General features: G+C 39.7%; 1 protein-coding gene across 2 annotated transcripts in view; it reads left to right on the top strand.

Moving 5' to 3' along the window:
* The first annotated feature begins 1369 nt into the window (after positions 1–1369).
* The window catches only part of srpx (sushi-repeat containing protein X-linked), a 118976-nt gene continuing 98086 nt past the window's right edge, over positions 1370–22259 (top strand). For both annotated transcript variants that reach the window (XM_028799791.2, XM_028799793.2), the window contains exon 1: positions 1370–1763. In XM_028799791.2, coding sequence (XP_028655624.1) covers positions 1694–1763 — 70 coding nt within the window. In that variant the 5' untranslated portion in view covers positions 1370–1693. The remainder of the gene's footprint in view (positions 1764–22259) is intronic.

Raw genomic sequence — 22259 nt, forward strand, 5'->3', positions numbered from 1 at the left:
GTTCAGCATCTAAGCATTTCACTGCATATAGTGTGCATAATAGTATGTGAGAAATACAATTTGATTTGGCCAAGAGGATAACTGATACTAGTCAAAGGCAAGGCCCAAATGAGGAGGTGGCCATGATGACTGGCATCAAAGATATTCTGACAAGCCATTCAATGACTAAGGAAGTGTAGAGATCACTTAGGCTGTAATCAGCAAGACTGGAGTGGTTGTCTCCATTTTAAAAAGGATGTGTACCATTTCCCAAAGAATCTTTCACATACCCAATGTAGTGAAAAGTCAAGCAAAATGACACCTTTTATTGGCTAACTTAAAAGATTACAATATGCAAGCTTTCAAGGCAACTCGGGCCCCTTCTTCAGGCAAGATGTAGTTCCCTGTGTTTATATACACACTCTAGGACAAGAAGATTTTGTTTCTTGTCCTAGAGTGTGTATATAAACACAGGGAACTCCAGTTTCTGCATTACATCTTGCCTGAAGAAGGGGCCCGAGTTGCCTCGAAAGCTTGCATATTGTAATCTTTTTAGTTAGCCAATAAAAGGTGTCATTTTGCTTGAGTATTCACTACATTTATAATGGCTAACATGGAACAACACCCTAGTACTACTCACATACCCAAGAAAACCTTAGCCATGGTACTAGAATAAGACCCAAGGCAGCAAATGCATCTTAGTTTCTAGAGGAACAACTTAGATTCCACCCAAACGATGCAAAACTAGAACTTTTTGTCCTTGCACTTATTTTTAAAAGGTGCCACTCCTTTCTATACATTTCCTCGATTTTGAGAAGGCTTAAAACTACATACTCTGTTCAATCGAACAAGTGATGCTGACAGAATATGGGCCCTCTACCTTTTGCTGTGATCTGTCTTTTCTTGTATTTGTGAAATGACAGTCCCATGTTAAGCAAGTTAAATTGGATTAGAATTCTACCATTGTGCCTGCTTGATGTGATTTTTTTTAAATGAGCAATGTCCCAAGATAACACCACTGCAGTTGGAGGACCAGTTGGTTTCAAAACGATTGTTTATGGCTGTTAGCTGGGTTTCAGGTCCTGTACAAGTGGCCTCCCTTCCGGGTTTTGTTCCTACTTTAAAGGGAGATGCTAACTTCTCCGCCACTACTACTAATAATTACCACAATACGCTTTTTAATCCAGTTAGCAATATCTGCGGATGAACGTGTTAAAATGATTAATTTTACCCAGAGTTTACAGTCACCGTGTGAGGCGCGCTTTGCCCTGAACCCTCCCCTCACCTCCGTTATAGGCAGCGCAGGAGGTGGAAAGTAACCAGCATCGCCAGAATCGAACGCCGCCGTCAGCGAGGGCGAAGGAAGGAGATGTCTTCATCGTTCAGAAACCCGAAGCACTGAGGCTTCCCACTACGGCTCCAGCAGCGGACGGGTTTCCTCCCGATGAAGACATCTCCTTCCTTCGCCCTCGCTGACGGCGGCGTGGGCCCCACAAACACGAGAAAAGGGGGAGGGAGGGGGGTCTCGTCCAATGGCTCTCTTCGGGGTGGGACTCCTCCACTGGGTCCCCGCGAGTCACAAAAAAGAGGACACTTGGCGAACGGCTGTCCTCACATCTGACTGCCCGTAGGTAACCCCTGCTGGCTTGGATTTAGCGACTTCAAAAGGCAGCAAGAAAGTGGGCGCAAGCCTGACTTGACGCCGTGTTTTGCCATGGAGGTGTGCTTGAAGGTTTCCGTCTTTGTGGCAGCGTGTCTCACTTTTACCTGTGGGTATTATGAAGGTAAGAGTATGCGATCAGCTCATCTCCGTGTCGTGCAAATGTTTGGGGATTTGAATTGGATTTATCAAATTGCATTTATTTGGATTATTTTAATAATATATTTAAATATTTCATGCCTTTCCACGCAGGCAGTTTTTTTCTTACTTTTTTTTCTCCGCTCCGCCCGGCTCCGGGACGCCTTGTTGACGTGGGGCGATTTTTTTTCTTTTTTTTTTTTTTTGGCAGGGGGATTAATAAACTCGGGAGTTTCAGCAAATCCTTGACATGCAAGTGAGACCTTCTGGATTGACGGTTGGATCAGTCAGTTAGAAAGTTTCTTTTTTTTTTTTAGAAGTGGAGGGCGTTTAAGTTTAGATCAAACGTTTATTTAAAAGTTTTACGTTGACTACCGACAAAAGACAAAATTGATGCCGCAGATCTCATCCATTAACTTCTTTATAAAGGTATACTCGATGATTATCATAGTACGCATTGACCACCGAATACACCCGCCACAGTCGTGACACTAAAACCTTACTTTATTTTTTGACTTATTTTAGTATGTCATGCCTCCCAGAACTCGTGAGTGTGTAGTGCTGCCTCAGGGTATCATCAGGAGGCACTAGAAAACACAATGTTTTACAGTGACCTTTTTAAGACATCCCTAAGATTTTCAAGTTAAATTGGTTGACAACTTTACATGAGTGTGCTGGTTTTTGTATTGTACCAGTGCTCAACACTAACATGCAAGGCATCTCAAGATTTGTGAGGATGGATTTAGTGGGTAGGAAATTGGATACATGGGTTGGAGTATCACATGAGAAAATTGGTTAGCACTGCTATGTAACAGCTCCAGGCAGTAGACCACTATTTCTGACTTGAATGCTATATGACTGGAGATTACAAATCCTCCCAATGTCAGAATGTCTTGCACCCACATCTCAAAGACACACATGTTAGCCAGATTGTGGACTCAAAATTTGTGCATTGTCCTATACTTGATTGCTTTTTGCCTTGTGCAAAATGCTGCTAGGTTGTTCTTCCATGTGAAAATGGATAGGCGATCACAAGTATAGAATAGTGGAGCAGTAAGTGGTGCTGTTGCCATACATATTCAGGAAGCAGAATTTAACATACTGTAAATAAGTCTTTGATATGCCCAAGCTAAATACAAACTCAATAAAACAACCATCATTCTATTTATATAGCAATACTTAATGACAAAGATCATGCTCCTCATGTTGTTTCCTAATTTCAACAGTTGCAGCACTGGCAGGTTAAGTGCCTTGCTCCTACCTTTGCATTTAAAGTAAAGACATGCTTCTTATGCTCAAATATCTCATTAAAACACTTATGTGAGAATTTAAGTACGAACTACAGTTTTAGGGAGTGCATTAACGGCACAAAATACTTGCTTAGCATGTTAACAGAAGTGATTTAACAGATTTCTCTAGCAGACTGCCATAGAAATTGTGTCAATGATATTGCTAGTGCAACTGCTTACTGCTTAACTCTTTTGCCTAGTTGGCTCTGTAGCATTTTCTGAAAAGCAGACAGCATTGTTGTGCAGTGATTAGCACTGGTTTCTCATTTCCTGACTGTATTGTCAGTATGTTGATTGCACTTTCTCTCTGTTCCTGCATGTTTGTTCTTTGAGTGCTGAAAAGTCATTGGATGGCCCAAAATTATATACATTTTCCAAAGTCTTGCTTGACCTCTTTACCTTAATATGAAACATCCGATGATTGTGTGAGTGGCTTTCAATCATTTTGAAGGTTGTGTAAAGGAATGCACTGCTCAGTAAGGACGAATTAACAGATGGTTATCATTTAAGAATGCTTAGAATAAATATACAAATTGAAATTAATTAAATTATTAACTTTAGAGCATTTGAAACCAATCAGAAATTAACGTAGTAACTGAAGATAGTGAAACCAGTCTATGACAAAGCTTAATTTAGAAAACTGAAAACAATTTGTGAATAAGCATAATTATTTTAATTGAACAAACACAAATTGCCATCCTTTCTTTGTGTAACACACTCGTCAGAGTCCTGGAGAGCTGGTGTCTATCCTAGCTGCATTCAGTACAAGGAAGAAGTAATCCTGGGTAGATGGCAGTCCATCACATATCACTGATTTATACCAAGCCAGATTATAGCTGGTAATTAACCTGACATGCTTGTGTTTGGGATGAGGAGGGAACACTATAACCCTGGGAATGTTCTTCTTAAAGCACAATCCACAACATGAAAGTCCTCTTATCTTTGCAAAATGATATTTATATCACATGGGTATATTAGTCTGTTGAACAGCCATACACCCAATCTCTGTTGTTGCTCAGGAATCCATTTTAAATCTTTCTTGACTTCTGCTTGGAAAGCCCATCACTGGCAAAGACATTCCTTTAATGTCATACGTACTGTGATACACTGCACTTTTGTAGTATTCAGTTTTGCAAGTCTTCCTGCCATTACAGTATCTTCTGGACTGAGTGGTCATTATAGATTACTGTCCGAAATCTAGGACTTTTGAAAGCTAATTGCAGCGACATTAATATGAAAGTTAGTAAGACATGACTGTAAAGTAAAAGATGTGGTGGACTATCTATAACAAACCTTTTACTTTGACATAGTGGCTGTCATTCCAAGAGATTATTATGACCAACGGTTATTTTAACTGAGCAAGCTGAAAGCAATTAGTGAATTAAAATGATATGGGTGTTGAACACCCAAGCGATCTGGAGGCACCTTAAAGTAAACCTTAGTTTACTTTAGAAGTCAGTGGAGTCTTCGTGGGTTGATAATTTGTGTCTTTGTATCTTTACCCTTCTTGTTCTACAGGCTGCATATTGTAATAGTTTTGTATCCTGGTGTACCACTTCCTTCATGTGTGTGTCCATTTCTGTATTCCAACAGCTTTTACCTTTTCTTTTGAAGGTAAAAAGGTTTTGTTTTTTTTTCTGAAACAGCCTCCATCCATCTTAGCATTTGCATTTCTTTCTGTGGTCAACCAGGGTATTTTATAGCAGTTTCAATGTAAGTCAGATGTTGTGAACTGGCACCTGAAAAGTACGCTTTGAAAGGTAAGAAATGGCGGCAATTTGCAACTTTGAGTTTTTTTTTAACATATTTCTGAAACTGTGCACACAACTTCCAGGTTTTATTTTTACACTTGGTTTAATGAACATTATACCTTGTTGATTCCATGTTTTAATGTACAGGTAATGGCATACCACCTTAATTTTGAAAAGTTTCCATCCATCCATCCATTTTCCAACCCGCTGAATCCGAACACAGGGTCACGGGGGTCTCCTGGAGCCAATCCCAGCCAACACAGGGCACAAGGCAGGAAAATAACTTAAATTCTCTAGTTTTGAGTTTAAGAAAATTAAAGAATTACTTTTAGCATTTCGACCTTGAAATTGTAAATGAGAAAAAAAAAGTAGATGTGACTTCTATAAATGGCTTAAAAATGGATAAAAGTATTTATCCTTCATAGTCGGTGGCTACCAAACTGTGCTTTTAAAACCCAGTTCAAACACTTGTAACTCACACCCACATGTCCTTTGGTCATTTCTATTAATTTACTTCATATTAAGACTAACATGACAGAATCACATGTTGTAAGATGGATAGTATAGTGGAGCTGTATTTAGCACCTTGTGACTACAAAGACTTGGGCTCAGATTTCTCTCTTGGCACTCCCTGTTTAAAGGTTGTACTTACACTCCACACCAGCATGTGTTTTTCTCCAGGTATCCCTGCTGTTCCCACATACCAAAGATGTGGGTTAAATTAAATGACTCAGTATGATTGAGTGTCAGTGGCCCATGAAGTGGATTGGACCCTGTTCCCAGTGTGGCCTGGGTAGGCTCTGCCCCTTAAACTGGTGTTTAACTGGATTGGGAAGGTTTGATAATGGATAGAAGATCTTGTGGAATCTTCAGTTTAACTTGTGTGGTATGATCCTCTAATCCTTGCAGATTTTGTCATCTTCCTCTTTGGTCTTACTTAAAATTATGAGATTTAGATTGATAGATACTTTATTAATCCCAAGGGGAAATTCACATACTCCAGCAGCAGCATACTGATACAAAAAACAATATTAATTTAAAGAGTAATAAAAATGCAGGTAAAAACAGACAAAAACTTTGAATAATGTTAATGTTTACCCCCCCCCCCAAGGGGTGGAATTGAAGAGTCACATAGTTTGGGGGAGGAACGATCTCCTCAGTCTGTCAGTGGAGCAGGACAGTGGCAGCAGTCTATCGCTGAAGCTGCTCCTCTGTCTGGAGATGATACTGTTTAGTGGATGCAGTGGATTCTCCATGATTGATAGGAGCCTGCAGAGGGCCCGTCGCTCTGACATGGATATCAAACTGTCCAGCTCAGTGCCTACAATAGAGCCTGCCTTCCTCACCAGTTTGTCCAGGCGTGAGTTTGGAATTTTACAGTTTGGACTTCTGCCAAATGCTGTACATCTTGGGTAGTCATTTTTTCCCTCTAACCTAAAAAAAATAATGCCAGATTACAAATTTTTTTCCACACTTTTTACCTCTTGAAGGACATCTACAGTTCTTCTTTTACTTGTCTTCAGGGATGTTCTACACCAAGCTGCTATTGTGTTCATGTGCATTTGGAATTTTTGGAGTTTTCATTTGTGATGTCTCACCTTTACAGTTCTTCTGTTTATTTGAAATTTTGGTCATAATTTTTTTGGAAGAAACTCAAGGTAGCTCTTGATTTGCTACTCAGCCTGTGAAAAAAGGCAACTAACAAGTAGATCTAATTTTTTCTTCAAAATGAAAAGAAAAGGAAATGCATTGCATGTATCATTCCGGAGACAGCATAAGCAACAAATGAAATTTCTACCAGAGCTGCTTATGCTTTTATTTTAAATAATGAAAGGTTAGCATTTTTTCATGACCCGCAAAAGTGTATAACAAAGTAATCTCAGATTCCACTTGGAATTACCATTTGTTGTTCATACAAAAGTTCCCACTGGAAGACTCATACTTATTCTGGTTGAAATAGCCAGAAAATCCCCATATGGCACAAATAAATAAGTAGAGCATAAGAGCTCCCCACTAAGGAATTGTAGGGCTTGCCTCTTGCTGCTTGAGTAAATAATTCTGAGGCTGGTCAAGAAGAGACTTCAAAAGAGGTTTTAAAACTGGAATCTGGTGGAAGTGTGATTATAGAAAGGCAGGGTTTTGCAATGCTTGACCAATGAAACTGAAAAAGGACAAATATTATAGATAACAACAACATTTATTTATATAGCTCATTTTCATACGAACAATTTAGGTCAAAGTGCTTGACAAGATGACAAAGAGAAAACTGCATGAAGTGAAAAACAAATAAGATTAGGCAATAATATTAAAGGATAAGTAACAAAGAAGGTAAGGTCAGATGGCAAGGAGGACAGCAAAAAAATCTGGAATAAAAAAAAAACAATTTGCAGGGGTTCCAAGGCCAAAAAGACCGTCCAACCCCCACTGGGCATTCTACCTAACTTAAATGTTCGTAAATCAGTCCTCTTTGTTTTCATGCTTCACATGATAGTATTTTATGATGTTGGTAATGTGGACAAATGGGGCATCTGGCTTCATTCCATCAACACAGATGCCTTGGTCAGGTGATGGTGGTGCAGTTCGCCACCAGAAAAGATAGAAGAGAATATCCATCCATCCATTATCCAACCCGCTGAATCCGAACACAGGGTCACGGGGGTCTGCTGGAGCCAATCCCAGCCAACACAGGGCACAAGGCAGGAACCAATCCCGGGCAGGGTGCAAGCCCACCGCAGTAGAAGAGAATAGTAGAGGTTAATTCAGATTGTGGCTTACTGAAGAATATGATAATTCTATGCACATATAGTCTATCGGGTATACAATGAAAATGTAGCTACGAAAAAGCCTAATTAAAATAACGGGTTATTAGCAGTTTTTTAAAAAATGTTCCACAGTATTAGCCTGATGAATTTCTATTGGTGAAGTATTCCAGATTTTAGGTGCATACCAGCAAAAGGCTGCCTCACCAATTCTTTAAAGTTTGGCTGTTGGAGTTGTAAGCAGTTCTCCATTTGAAGATCTAAGGTAACAAGTTGGAGTGTAGTTGGATAGGAATTCCAAAATATAGGATGGAGCCAGATTATTTAAGGCTTTACAAACCATTAGTAGAATTTTAAAGTCAATTCTAAATGATACGGGCAATGAATGTAGCAACATTAAAACTGATAAGATGTGCTCAAATTTTCTTTTTCTAGTTAAGATTCTGGTGCTGCATTCTGCACAAATTGCAGGTGATTAATATCTTTCTTAGTCCTGTTAGGAGTGTATTACAGTAATCTCGTCAACTAAAAACAAAAGCATGAACTAATTTCTCAGCATCTTGTAAAGTTGTAAGAGGTCTAACTTTTGCTATATTCCTTAAGTCAAAAAATGCAATGCTAGTAATCTGGTTAATATGCAATTTAACGTTTAGGTTATAGTCAATGATTACCCCTAAATTCTTTAACTCCAACTTGGCTTTTAAGCCTAAGGGATCAAGTTTATTTCTAATACTCTTGCTATATCCATTTTTGCCAATCACTAAGATTTCTGTTTTGGTGAAACAGAAGTTTTTACTTTGGTACTGATGTAAAAAGTGGGCCAGGTGCATCCAGAGAAGTATCATCATTTATTGTTAGTCTTTATTTACTTATTTTGTTTATCTCTCCCTTGCATGTGTTATTTTCTTCACTGACGTCTATTTTGTCATTTATCAAGGTTTAGAGACTTGCCAGCATCACCACATATCACCCACAGTGTAAAGTATGTAGTTTATTTATTTATTTATTTTTATTTATGATTCTCATCTGTTTTTGAGTAATACAGAAAATCAAGTCACTGGATTTGATGTGTCCACTTGGCAACATTCTATTCATCAACAGTCTGTTGTATATAATGGCTATTTATACCTCAATAAAATGCGCAACGATATTGATTTTTCTTGTTTATAAATTTCTTATTCATTACTGTCAGGAACACATTAACATTTAAATTCTCAAGTTTCCCTTTTATTTAGTTGTGTTTATTATTTCTTGTTTATTTTGTTTTTATTTTTCTTATGGTACTTTCATGGATACATGAATAGCTATGTTATAAAAGATGGTGTTCTATACAACAAAACGTTCAACCTGTGACTCATTTAATGGAATGACCTTCATGATAGACTTCATGGGCAAATAAAAAAATAAAAGAAAGGATAACTGGGAAATAATTACTGGTTTTGTGATTTGTTTTGTAGTTTTGGTTTTGTTCTAGTAATGTGTGACAGTTCTGCCAACTTTTAAAAGAAAGACCTGTGCTGCTTGGTACATTTGTATCTATTTTAACAAAGGACAGTGCGGTGGTTAGTGGTTGTGCCTCATGGGGGCCTGCACCAGGTTTCTGCGTAGAGGTTTTTATTTTCTCTGTATGCCTGCATTGGTTTTCCTCCAACATCCCCAAAGTCTTGTTGGTTTGGTTAATTTGTGATTCCAAATTGGCTCTATAAGTGCAAGTGCTGGAATATGAAGTGTTTTCTGCTTTTTATGATTAACAGTGGATTGCACTGTGGGAAGTGTCCAAAAGATGGCAGATGACTACAGCCCTGTGCCTTCATGTTTTAGTACTTCCTGTAGTTTGTTTAATTTGCCTTTTGATTTCCAGATTTTAAGACAGTTTATGGCATCTGGTACCTTGAGGTAAATCTTTTTTTAGTTTTAAAGTTGCTTTTTACACAGAACAATTGGGGATGGATTTCCTTGCATTCCAGCATTGCTGCATTTCAGCTTTCCCTTGTTAACTTTCTAAGAAATGTTAAATGAAAAAAACATCTGTTGGAATTTTACTTTACAAAGATGACTTAGCTGGCTACAAACTCTCAAATAATGACACAGCATGATGACAACTGGAGTATGGCACACTGGGAAAAACCAGACTTTGTGACCGACCTTCAAATTAGCCAAGCAGTCATGAACTAGAATTTACCCGGGTGCGGTTTGGGTTGGGTACAAAAACAAGCTGCTAAGTGCTGGCTATTGAAGGCTTCTTGCTAAATTACAGAGTACTTTGGGATTTTGCCCTCAGTACTGTCCAAGCTGGGAATGCAACCAGGTTTGGTGAAACTGAATTTTCCAAAAGGTCAGGGCTTCACAAAGCATCATTCATGCAAAGCATAGAGAATCAATTGAGCACAGTTCATCTGGCTCATGTCTTTTTTAATAAAGTATAAATTGATTTACAGTTTGTTTCAGCATTTTGCTTACACTGTATAATATTGCATTAAAGTGTTTGAATTGAATTAGTAATGCATATGCTTATTTGATTGGTACTGTGTATCATATTGTGTTGTTGTACCTTGAATCTGGAAACCAGCAGGTAGAACCATCCATCAATTTCCTGAATGCGCATTCCATTTTAGTGTTGCAGACAGCCAGAGTCTATCTAGACAGGATTGAGAACAAGGCAGGAGCAAACATACTGATTGTGATGCCACTCTTTTGCAAGGCACCCACATCTGTCCATACCCAAACACACCACAACATTTTCAGCCTTCAGGTTACAAAGCTGTGTTTTCCAACTCTATAGGAGACATTGACTAATTTTTTTAAATAAACATATATATATATTTTGATCTGTTACGAGGGCAATCCCAAAAGTAAGGTCTCCAAAGCGGTGGGGATGTAGAGAAACTGTTCGTACAGCTGTTGGCCACACTGTTGTGATTGGAGCTTCCTCCACTCCCAAACAAGCATGTGCGGCTTCGCTGGGATGCTCAATCTTGGCTTGGCAGCCCTTGAAAATGGAGCTCCCATTGAACACTATCGCCAAGTGCGACGTTCGCGCAGGAGACCGTCAATTTCCGACGAGACAGTCACGAAGGTTGATGAAAACATGCATAAAGATCGGCGGTTGGAACTTCATCACCCACCCACCACATAGTCCGGACGTGGCAGCCAGTGACTACCACCTGTTCCCTAAGTTGAAAGAACATTTGTCCGGAAGGCGATTCTGCTCCGACAAAGAGGTGAAAGATGAGGTTCAACGCTTCCTGAAGGACATGGTGGCAAGCTGGTATGACATGGGCATTCTAAAACTACCACAGCGTCTACAAAAATGCATCAATCACAATGGCGATTATGTAGAAAAATAAATAAGTCTTTAACCTTTAAAATGATGTAAACATTATAGAAAATAAACGGTTGTTTGTATTTCTAAAAATATAGGACACCTTTCTTTTGGGATTGCCCTCGTATATGCCTCTTACCCTATATGAAAGGTTTTACAAAAGAGAACACAGAAGTAATGCTTATCGTACCATAGCCAATTCTCACATCTCCTGTGGACATTTCCCTTGTCTATATGGTTTTCTTCCTACATTACAAACGTGTGTTAAGTTCATTCGTGACTCTCTAACTGACCAAATGGATGAGTGTGGGCAAATGAGTGAGTGTGTAAAGTGATGGACTGGTACATGGTATAGGATTGGTTCCTGCCAACAATACTATAATTTATTGTTCTCTGCTTGATTAACTTAAATGGGTACTTTGTGAAAAATAAAGATTGAATGATGTTGTTGGGTAACTTTTGATTAATCGGTTAGCCTACTTTGAAAATGTTTGAGATTACAGAGAAAGCCGGTATCCCTGATAGAAACCCCCATTGGCACAGTTTATACAAGGTCAGTGACCAAGCAATGATTCAAATCCAGATGTGTTGGAGAGGCAGCAGTGTTTCCCTTTTTTGCAATATATTTTGCTTTTGCCTACCATGAATAAACCATCACTTCCATTATATATCTCTCTAAAAGTCCATTTTGAATGAGATGTCATAATCACACACCTCCACAACTATGCATAAAGGAGTGTGGGATGACTGGCCACGGTAACAAGAGTTGTAGTAAGTAAACACTGAGAGAAGAATCAAACAAACTGGCTTTTTGGCTTGTCTTCACCGGCGATGACATGAGCTGCTCCATTTGTTAATACCAAAATAAAATGTATTTATTGTTTCAGTGCTCAAAGAAGGCATGTCTCTCTTAATATGATATGTACTGTGTTAACAGAAACACATAGTTGTTGAAACACCCAGTAAACAGTACAGTTCATGGATAAATGCAAATTTGCAAACACTGAATTTGTGTTATTTCTTTGGTTGTTGGAGGAAATGTTTATATGTATAACCATAAGTACAGACATGCATCATATATTTATATATATTTTTTAACACAATCCCTTCATTTCAGGGGCTCAAAAGTAATTGGACAATTGACTCAAAGGCTATTTCATGGGCAGGTGTGGGCAAGTCCGTCATTATGTCATTATCAATTAAGCAGATAAAAGGCCTGGAGTTGATTTGAGGTGTGGTGCTTACATGTGGAAGATTTTGCTATGAACAGACAACATGCGATCAAAGGAGCTCTCCATGCAGGTGAAAGAAACCATCCTTAAGCTGCAAAAACAGAAAAAACCCATCTGAGAAATTGCTACAGTATTACGAGTGGCAAAATCTACAGTTTGGTACATCCTGAGAAAGAAGCAAGCACTGGTGAACTCAGCAACGCAAAAAGACCTGGACGTCCACGGAAGACAACAGTGGTGGATGATCGCAGAATCATTTCCATGGTGAAGAGAAACCCCTTCACAACAGCCAACCAAGTGAACAACACTCTCCAGGGGGTAGGCGTATCGATATCCAAGTCTACCATAAAGAGAAGACTGCATGAAAATAAATACAGAGGGTGCACTGCAAGGTGCAAGCCACTCATAAGCCTCAAGAATAGAAAGGCTAGATTGGACTTTGCTAAAGAACATCTAAAAAAGCCAGCACAGTCCTGGGAAAAACATTCTTTGGACAGATGAAACCAAGATCAACCTCTACCAGAATGATGGCAAGAAAAAAGTATGGAGAAGGCGTGGAACAGCTCATTATCCAAAGCATACCACATCATCTGTAAAACACGGTGGAGGCAGTGTGATGGCTTGGGCGTGCATGGCTGCCAGTGGCACTGGGACACTAGTGTTTATTGATGATGTGACACAGAACAGAAGCAGCCGAATTAATTCTGAGGTGTTCAGAGACATACTGTCTGCTCAAATCCAGCTAAATGCAGTCAAATTGATTGGGTGGCGTTTCATGATACAGATGGACAATGACCCAAAACATACAGCCAAAGCAACCCAGGAGTTTATTAAAGCAAAGAAGTGGAAAATTCTTGAATGGTCAAGTCAGTCACCTGATCTTAACCCAATTGAGCATGCATTTCACTTGTTGAAGACTAAACTTCAGACAGAAAGGCCCACAAACAAACAACAACTGAAAGCCGCTGCAGTAAAGGCCTGCAAAGGAGGAAACCCAGCATCTGGTGATGTCTATGAGTTCAAGACTTCAGCCTGTCATTGCCAGCAAAGGTTTTTCAACCAAGTATTAGAAATTAACATTTTATTTCTAATTATTTAATTTATCCAATTACTTTTGAGCCTCTGAAATGAAGGGATTGTGTTAAAAAAAATGCTTTAATTGCCTCACATTTTTATGCAATCGTTTTGTTCACCCCACTGAATTAAAGCTGAAAGTCTGCACTTCAACTGCATCTGAGTTGTTTCATTTAAAATTCATTGTGGTAATGTACAGAACCAAAATTAGAAAAAAATCCTCTGTCCAAATATTTATGGACCTAACTGTAGTTCATTATATATTACTAGCCAACCCACGGCGTTGCATACGCCGCATAATTATGTATTGATGGGTGAACACTTCCTGAAAGACACAGTTGTCCAAATGGGGTGGGTTTGAGGATACGACTGTAAGTGAATGAAAAGATGGAACTCTGGAGAGAGCAACATACAATTGTCTGTGACTGAAAACTGGAGGACTGCCGCCACGCCCCCACCTCCCAGAGCGAGGGACGGGGCTGGATGGCGGTCGGACGCGGAGGGCGGAATGGGGGGAAAGAGCGAGGATGCCCTTTCCGCCCCCTCCGCCTCTCTGGAAATAGGGCGGGGAAGTGGGCCTGAGAGGTTTCGGGTCCTAACCGTCCAATGATGGGTCGGCACTACCGGTAATGATCCTTCCGCAGGTTCACCTACGGAAACCTTGTTATAACTTTTACTTCCTCTAGATAGTCAAGTTTGATCGTCTTCTCGGTGCTCCGTTAGAGGCCGCGAGCGACCACGGCAGGGCCGATCCAAGGACCTCACTAAACCATCCAATCGGTAGTAGCGATGGGCTGTGTGTACAAAGGGCAGGGACTTAATCAGTGTGAGCTTATGACCCGCACTTAATGGGAATTCCTCGTTCGTGGGGAACAATTGCAAGCCCCGGTCCCCATCATGAATGGGGTTCAACAGCTTACCCACGCCTCTCGGCGCCGGGTAGACACACGTTGATCCATTCAGTGTAGCACGCGTGCAGCCCCGGACATCTAAGGGCATCACAGACCTGTTATTGCTCAATCTCACGTGGCTGAAAGCTTAGCAGCTGCGATAGTTTTACATTCCAGTACATTGCAGTGAATGCTGGTAACAGTCAGGCAGGTGGGCTGGCGGGCAGTCATTCTCGTCCCATGGTCTTAGAGTTGGTGGGCGGGGCTCTGTGAGTTGGTGGGCGGGGCTATGTCGTGCATATCCCATGGTTGTCTTGCGTGCCCTGGTCGGCTGCTTAGTGAATTATATATATAGATTCTTTATATACCCTATACTGAAATCCACCCATTTGTTGATACATTGAGTGGGTATCCTTATTTCTGCCACAGATTAACATTCAAGCCCTGCATTTAATTTTGACATTTATGAATGACAGTACCAGTTTACTTAAGTGATAGTTGTATAACTACTTGGTAAATTACAATTTTTCAAGTCAGTTATTTTTTTGAAGTAGCAAGGGTTTCGGTACAAGAAAATGTGCCTTTCGCATTTATGAGGCATGCTTTTGACAACAAAAGTAAACTGGAAATAATACATTTTATCACATTTTCTTGGTACTATATTTCTCAAGGTAAGAATACATTTTTTGCTCATTTCTCTGATTGAATTGGCCATCCTGGGTGGAATTAAGACAGCCTATGGAGTGCCTTGTGTACACACCATTTAAAAAAAAAAAAAAAAGGCAGTGTGTGTGCGATAGGGCAGATTGAAACACCACAAACCAATTATTGATATTTTTTTAATGCATGAACAGTCATCTCTCCCACTCATTTTTTGGTCAAGAGTCCTGTTTTCAGTTTGAAAAGTGACTCCCACATGGCTTTGGATTTCCTGTTTATGTATGTGTTAATAATTCAGGAAGTAACAAATTAACGAATTTTACCAAAAAATAAAACATGCATTTTGCATGTTTTGAACATAACAACTAGATAAAGGAAATATGGGTTATGTGACAAACATGTATTGAGTGGTTTTGTTTTCTTTTTTCCCCCATGGATGTCTCTTAAAAAACCTTCAGTGTATCTGCTTTGTTTTAGATTCCTCAACTACAGGTACATTTTCTGTTTCAAATGTAGAGTACAGTTATCTCTTGTGAATGCATGCCCATGATTACTGCATATTCTAAGTTTATTGCACCAAATAAGATGCAAAAAGTTGAGAAATGAAGAGAGAGAATGATCACTGCGCGATCAAATCATGTACAGGAGACTGGCTGCTGAGAAAAAGATGCGTGTCACCCCTCAGACAAAAGTGTGTAGTTCGATAGTTCTTTAGTGAACTGTAACTTTTTACAAAATTTAACTTATAAAGAATGTGTGAATATTTATGATAGTAAATCAGATGCAGAGGACGGTGGTGTAGTAATGAAATGAAATTCCCTGTGAACTGCCTTCTGAAAGTTATATAAAGCCCTATCATGATGCCAATGTATAAAGATTTTTAGAAGTTGGGAGCACTCTAACTCAGATAAAATCACACAAACAAGTAGGTACAGGACAATAATATAAATTAAGTAAAAACTGCAATCTGATAGGTATAATATTGATTCAGTTTTGCAGTTAAGCATTGAAACAAAAAGACACCACAAATTTTGATCCTGTCGGCTTCTTATGACTCACTTTTAAAGTTGGTGCCCTCATCCTTTACCCAGCAGCCTTTGCATCAACCACCAAAGATGCCCAATGAGACTGTCTTACTGGGGTTGCTGGGACTTACAGTCCATTTAAGTAGCGCTGCTACAGCATCGTCTGCATCATCCTATTAACTACTCTTAAATTAAAGCCAACTTTGTAATATAGTCACTTTTAGTTTGTCAGATGTGTATTCCCTTTAATTAGATAATTATAATTTACTGACTTGGGTGGCATGATGGTGTAATCTATCTATCTATCTATCTATCTATCTATCTATCTATCTATCTATCTATCTATCTATCTATCTATCTATCTATCTATCTATCTATCTATCTATCTGTGACATCACAGCTCCAGCATCCTAGGTTCAAATCTTAGCCAAAGCCCATTGTGGAACATGCATGGCCTCAGCATGCATGCATAGTGTCACGCTTGGTGACACTATGCTTACAATAGGTTTTTCTCTGGGTACTTTGGTTTTCCTCTGAAATCTCACAGATGTGCATGTTAGTTTAATTAGCGATTTCCAATGAAAAATGTGGGCTTGTGTGTAACTGTGCCCTCTGATGGACTTGGTTTCCTACCACCCAATCCCACCAGAATAGGCTTCTGTGCCCATGATACTTAACTTTGTTAAGGAATTTTCATAATAGTGGAATGGATATACAGTATTGAATTTTTTATTTCTTTGAAACAAAAAATAACATAGTCCAAGATGACATGTATAGTGTACATAGTCACTGGCCTTTTGCCCATTATGACAACATGAATAACACAAATTGTTTTAAAGATGTCAAAAGAAAGCTTTAAAATGAGCATGTGGATTTATTACAGCAATGTTAGAGATTTAGGAGTTAATCTGAAGATTTAAACTTTCTGTGTGTATATTTCAAATAAGTCAAGTGTGTAATGTGAAACAATGTACTGTATTGTTGGGCTATGTGTGCCTGAGGTTTTCTTTTAACAGGTTTAAACAGAAGCCTGCCAGCAGCTGTGAAAGCTAATCTTCCCGATTTGACATTTTGTGAAACCAATTTAATTTTTGCCTGATTGTTCTTGATCTCTAGTGCATTAGGCCATTATTGCCTAATGTTTAGAGACCGACGGGAAACAAAGCCCAAGTGTACTCACTGCAAACCTTTTGCTGTGTTTATGTACGTGTGTGCCACAGCAGTCACCTGCTTTTGGCAAGAAAAGTGCCTCACTTCATATTTGGTTTAGGCCAGTTAAAGCAAGCTAAGGGTGGAAATTTTTAAATTGGAATCATTGAGGTTAGAGGCATATGTAGTAATTTCAAATATATCCTAACATTGTTGGATTCTCTCAGTTTAGGAGTTTGTCCAGATTTTGTTTTTGTCTAAAAATCAGTTAAATTTATTTTGCATAGCACTTTACTTATTGATCCTGTTTTTAACATTGCACTGACTGAGATATACAATACAGTTAAATTTTCAGTGGGACAGTATGGCAGCACAGTTATTAGTGTCCTTTATTTGAATGGCTCTGGGTTTGCTCATTTTCTTAGTTTATGAAGAGTTTTCCTCTGTGTGCTATGGTTTCCTTTTCAGATTCCAAAGACTTGCAGGCTTGGGTAATTGGCAGTTCTATCTTTGGCCCACTGTGAGTGGTCCCAGCAGTGCATTGGTCTTTCACTGTGCAGAACTGGTTCTTGACTTGTGGACAATGCTACTGGAATAGGTTTCAGCTGGATAGCAGGCTAGCAGGTTTGAGAATGTTGTATATGTTATTTACAGTAAAAGTCAACCGCTTATGCACAGGTTAGGTCAGTTTGGGGATCATGCACTTGTACAGCATATTGCTGTACCCACTACATGACGAAACAGTTTGGGATCCTCGTTGGCAGACGCGCTGTCCAGTCCCACCCTCTGGAAATGACAATCTGTGGCAGCCAGGTGTTATGTGGGTGTCCCCTTAGCCTGGTCCAGCGTCTTGGGTCCTCAACAATGAGGATCCTGCGAGCCGGATTACCATCAGGGAATCGTGTCACATGGCCATAGTGCCCTAAATGATGCTCCCTCACAAACAATACAAAGTCAAACCAGTGTTACAAAGGATTCTCCGAAGAGACATCGTACCAAAGAAGTCGTTTTCGTCCCAAGTCACTGGATGGCGTCCTTGTCACTCAACTATATAGTGAAACAGGAACATCAGGACTCTAAAGATTTGGACCTTCATCCTTTTGCAAATATATCAGGAATGCCGCACTCCCCTTTCCAGTGACTTCATGACCCCTCTATGCTCTCCCAGTTCATTTACTGATTTCATAGGTAGAGTCACTAGAGACATAAATGTCACTACTAAGGTAAATAAACTTCTTGATGCAGTTGACACCCTTTCCACAAACAAAAACACTCTGATAGCTGTGCCCAAGAAGTCATTAAAGGCCTGGATCTTGGTTTTTATGCAGGACACTTGCAAGCCCAGACACTCAGACTCCACGCTCAGTCTCTTGAGAGCCTCGATCAGTGTTTCCATTGACTCTCTGTCGGCAAAGTCAAGATCGGTGAATCTTTCTTCACCAGCAGATGCCCCAAGACTGGTGGACCCCACAACCCTGCCCAACACCCAATCCATACAAGCATTAAATAGAGTAGGAGCAAAAAAACACCCCTGAAGAACCCCAGAATCACCTGGGAAAAACATAAAGGTTCTTTCTCCACTCTGCTCATCACTCACAGTACCAGTGTACAGGCTGACTTTGACATCCAGCAACTGCGAAGTTTCCACAGGACCGTTTGACGAAACTAGTTGAACAATTTACAAAAACCAACAAAGGCTGCAAAGAAATTCTGCCAATATTTGCATTTGCGTTCGACGAGAACCCTCAGTGCCAGGATGTGGTTGATGGTATACTTCTTAGGCATAAAGCCAGAATGCTGGTAGATGAGCAAGTGATTACAGATCCTATTGAGGATGACCCTAGCAAGGATCTTACCTGGCATGGAGAACAGTGTTATCCCCCTGCAGTTGCTACAATCCATGCGATCACCCTCGCTTTTCTAGATGGGGACAAGAAGTCCCATTTTCTGGTCAGTTGGGATGACACCCATCTCCAAATGGATACAAAGATTGCTTGCAATGTCAGGAGGACAGTCTTACCACCAGCCTGGAGAAGTTCACTCTGGATACCACCGATCCCTGCAGCCTTCTCTATCCTTAGCTGGTTAACAACCTGTACAGTCTCACTGAGATTGAGCAATCAAGAGCCATGGATCAGAGTTGTCCAGTGTCTTAGCCGGAGGATTAGCTTTAAATAGCTGCTCAAAGTGGCCAGTCCAGTGGGTCACAACTGCATCGTCATCCTTAAGGACCGTTACATCACTCACCCTGACTCTGCCACTCCTAGGAACAGATTTGTATGTTCATAATGCTTTGATTTCACTGTAAGCAGGACATGGGTCACTAGACTATAGATGGTATGTCATTTGTTCACAGATTCTTCTGATAAAGGCCTCCTTATTTGCCCAGAGAGCCCTCAAAGCTGTCCTTCTCAGTACAGGATGGAGTTGCCATCAAGCTGTGCGCTGTAACTCCTCTCAGTAATATCCAGGGTGCCTTGTGAGATGAAAGACATACTCCTGTGAACACCAGCAACACCAGCACAATCCTCAGTAACCTTCAACCTTGCTGAGGTTGCATATGCACCCTAATTAAAAAAATGGCTTGTATTGACATAAAGGTTACAATCCATACAGACCATGCCAGCCTTTTTTGATCTTAAGTAAGATGGACATTGTACTGAAGCCAACATATTTTAGTGAGAAGCAGATGGCACTTATGATTGAGGTATCGAGCACAATGTGAAATAGAAGTTGTGGAAGGAATGGTGATACATCACGGCTCATGCGATTACCCACACTGAAAAGAGCATTGCTTACTCCATACTACTTCATTTTTTTCATTTGCTTTGGCCACTTGGGTGAGTATTATCACATACTATACCTTCAGTACACTCCTCATCATTATCACAATATAAGTGCAATTTTTTAGGTTTATCTGAGTTAGCTGGTTGCCCCCAAACACTCATTTTTCTTCACACTTCATTCTCTTAGGCATGCTTTGTGTCAGATGATATAAAAAAACATTAGTCTTACACCAGTCTCCAAACATGTCTCCTTTCTCGGGGTTACATCTTCTCCACCTCTTGTTTTACCTCGTCACCCAATCATGCTGTGCTTTTTGCTTCAAGATACCCAAACCACCATAGTTTCTTCCTTCTCAGAACATCACATATCACCTCCACACCAAGCCTTTCTCAATTCAGATTTCATCTTCTCAATATTCTATTATATTACATACATCCATAGGGTTGTGTATCGTTTAGATTTTATCAGTTTCAAATCTGGCTCTGGTTCAGATTCTAATATGGTTAAAAAAAAAAGTCAGTGTTTCAGTATCAAAATACTATCTTTATTCTCTTTAACTTCAACTTAAAGTTTTATAACAAAGGTTACTTGAAAAACAATTATAAGATAAAGTTTCTTCAACCTAAATATCGCAGATACACAAAAGTAAAAAATGTGTGCATGTGTGCAACAATAAAGTCAACAGTTCTTGTTAAGAAATCAGAATCTTAGCATTTTCTGGTAGTATACTTGACCACTCTGGGTATCTTGTTTATACAGCAGTGGGAAAGCTTTTTCACTGGAGGTAGAGGAGGCCATCTCTAATAGTAAAGAATATGTAATTCTTTAAGCCGTGCCACAGATGATTTTCTTGAGTTATCCTTGAACACTGTTTATTCTTTTATGTGTGTGTGTGTGTGTGTGTGTGCGAGTGCGTGTGTCACTGATTTTAATTTTTAGATTCAGGTTTAAAGGCAGTCAGTTCAGTACAGACATTTTAAAGAAGGATGAGTGTCTTGAAGTGTCACAATGCAACCACAAATTGGCAGCGGTCAGTTTGTTAAATAAGGAGTGAAACTGGGTATGAAATTACAAAGCAATCCAGTCAAGTTCCTATGGGGTGCCGTTTGTAAAATGATGCATTTGTATTTTGCATCATCATTTATTGTAAATTTCAGCATGCCAAATGTAAAAATGTTTTGTTTTTTTTTTCTTTTTCTTCAAATGTGTGTGTTTATGAGGTGCAAAATGTGAAATAAATGTAAAATATTTAACCTAAATGGTTAATGCCTCTGGTAAATGCTAAATGTCCATGTCCTATAGCAAGGCCCATGGTGATTGTGCCATTGTAAATAAATAATTAAGACATGTTGCTGCTAGACTTGGGCTTGTGGGTGTTGCACTCCACTGCACAGTCACAGGGAATTATGTGGGGGCAGCGGAGTTGATAGTCTGTAGTGTGCCCATGCATTTAACTTACCTGCTCACCATTCCCACTCAGCATCCCATTACAGTGAACCTTTTGTCGTGGGCTTGTGTTCCCACTGCCAGTCTTTCAACCTCTGCAGGACACCATTCTGAACTCCATTCATGTCTCCCTCAGCCCATCCTTCATTGTCTAAAGGGAGATGCATTTGTGTATGCATTAAACATACACTGGGTGCTCTCATGCAGTTGTCTGTATTAGTAGCAAATGCCTATTGAGTATCATTATGACCTGAAGATAAAAACTGGTCTTGAGTGTCACTGAAAAGAAATCACTCATGTCCCCTTCCATCTCTTTTCTCATCCTCACATGGAGAAGCTGGCCATGAATTTAAAACTTTGATAGTCAGAAAACATTATTTTACCTAGCTGAGCTATAAGGAAACTCCCCTAGCTTTACAGAGCAAATGGGCTTCTGACTTCTAACTGTAATCACAAAATTGGCATACCATTAAGTGGGCTCTCTTGCTCCATTTTTAGCCTTACAATATTGCATGCTTTATGGTCCGGAAGCTTTTGCCAGAGTAGAAGACTCTGCTTGATGGCAGAGATCTTTATACTGTCTACCTTTCTAATGTAGTTTGTGTTGTGTCCTGAACAAAGGGGAACCATGTGCAAGTGATATTCTGAGCAAACTTCACTTTCTTCTGTAATGTGTTGTTATCCTGGGTGAAATGTAGCAAGTGTGTATGGACTCCCCTATTCACCTGTAGAAGTTAGTAAGCATATATGGAAGCATTTGGGCTTTCCTCGGATGTTTAAGTAAGAAAAGGCAGTGATGAGCCTTCTTAATGATGTTGAGATGTGCGGTGACCATTTCAGGACATAATTAATGGTGCTGCTATTGTGGACTTCAAGACTATCAAGAGGGAAGCACACCAAGGAGGCTGGAGTAAGATGGCCGTTTTTGCAGTTATCTGCTATTTGCTTTGGAACTGAGGTCTGGTATTGATACCAGAATCAAAATTTTAGCACTGATCCAACACTAGACTGCAACAATGAACTTTATATCATTTTCAATTTGTAGTATTTTTTTATAATGTGATACGACTACTTAAATTTCTGTTTGGTCTGGATTTG

Source organism: Erpetoichthys calabaricus, chromosome 4, assembly GCF_900747795.2.
Source record: "Erpetoichthys calabaricus chromosome 4, fErpCal1.3, whole genome shotgun sequence".
NCBI classification, from domain to species: Eukaryota; Metazoa; Chordata; class Cladistia; order Polypteriformes; family Polypteridae; genus Erpetoichthys; species Erpetoichthys calabaricus.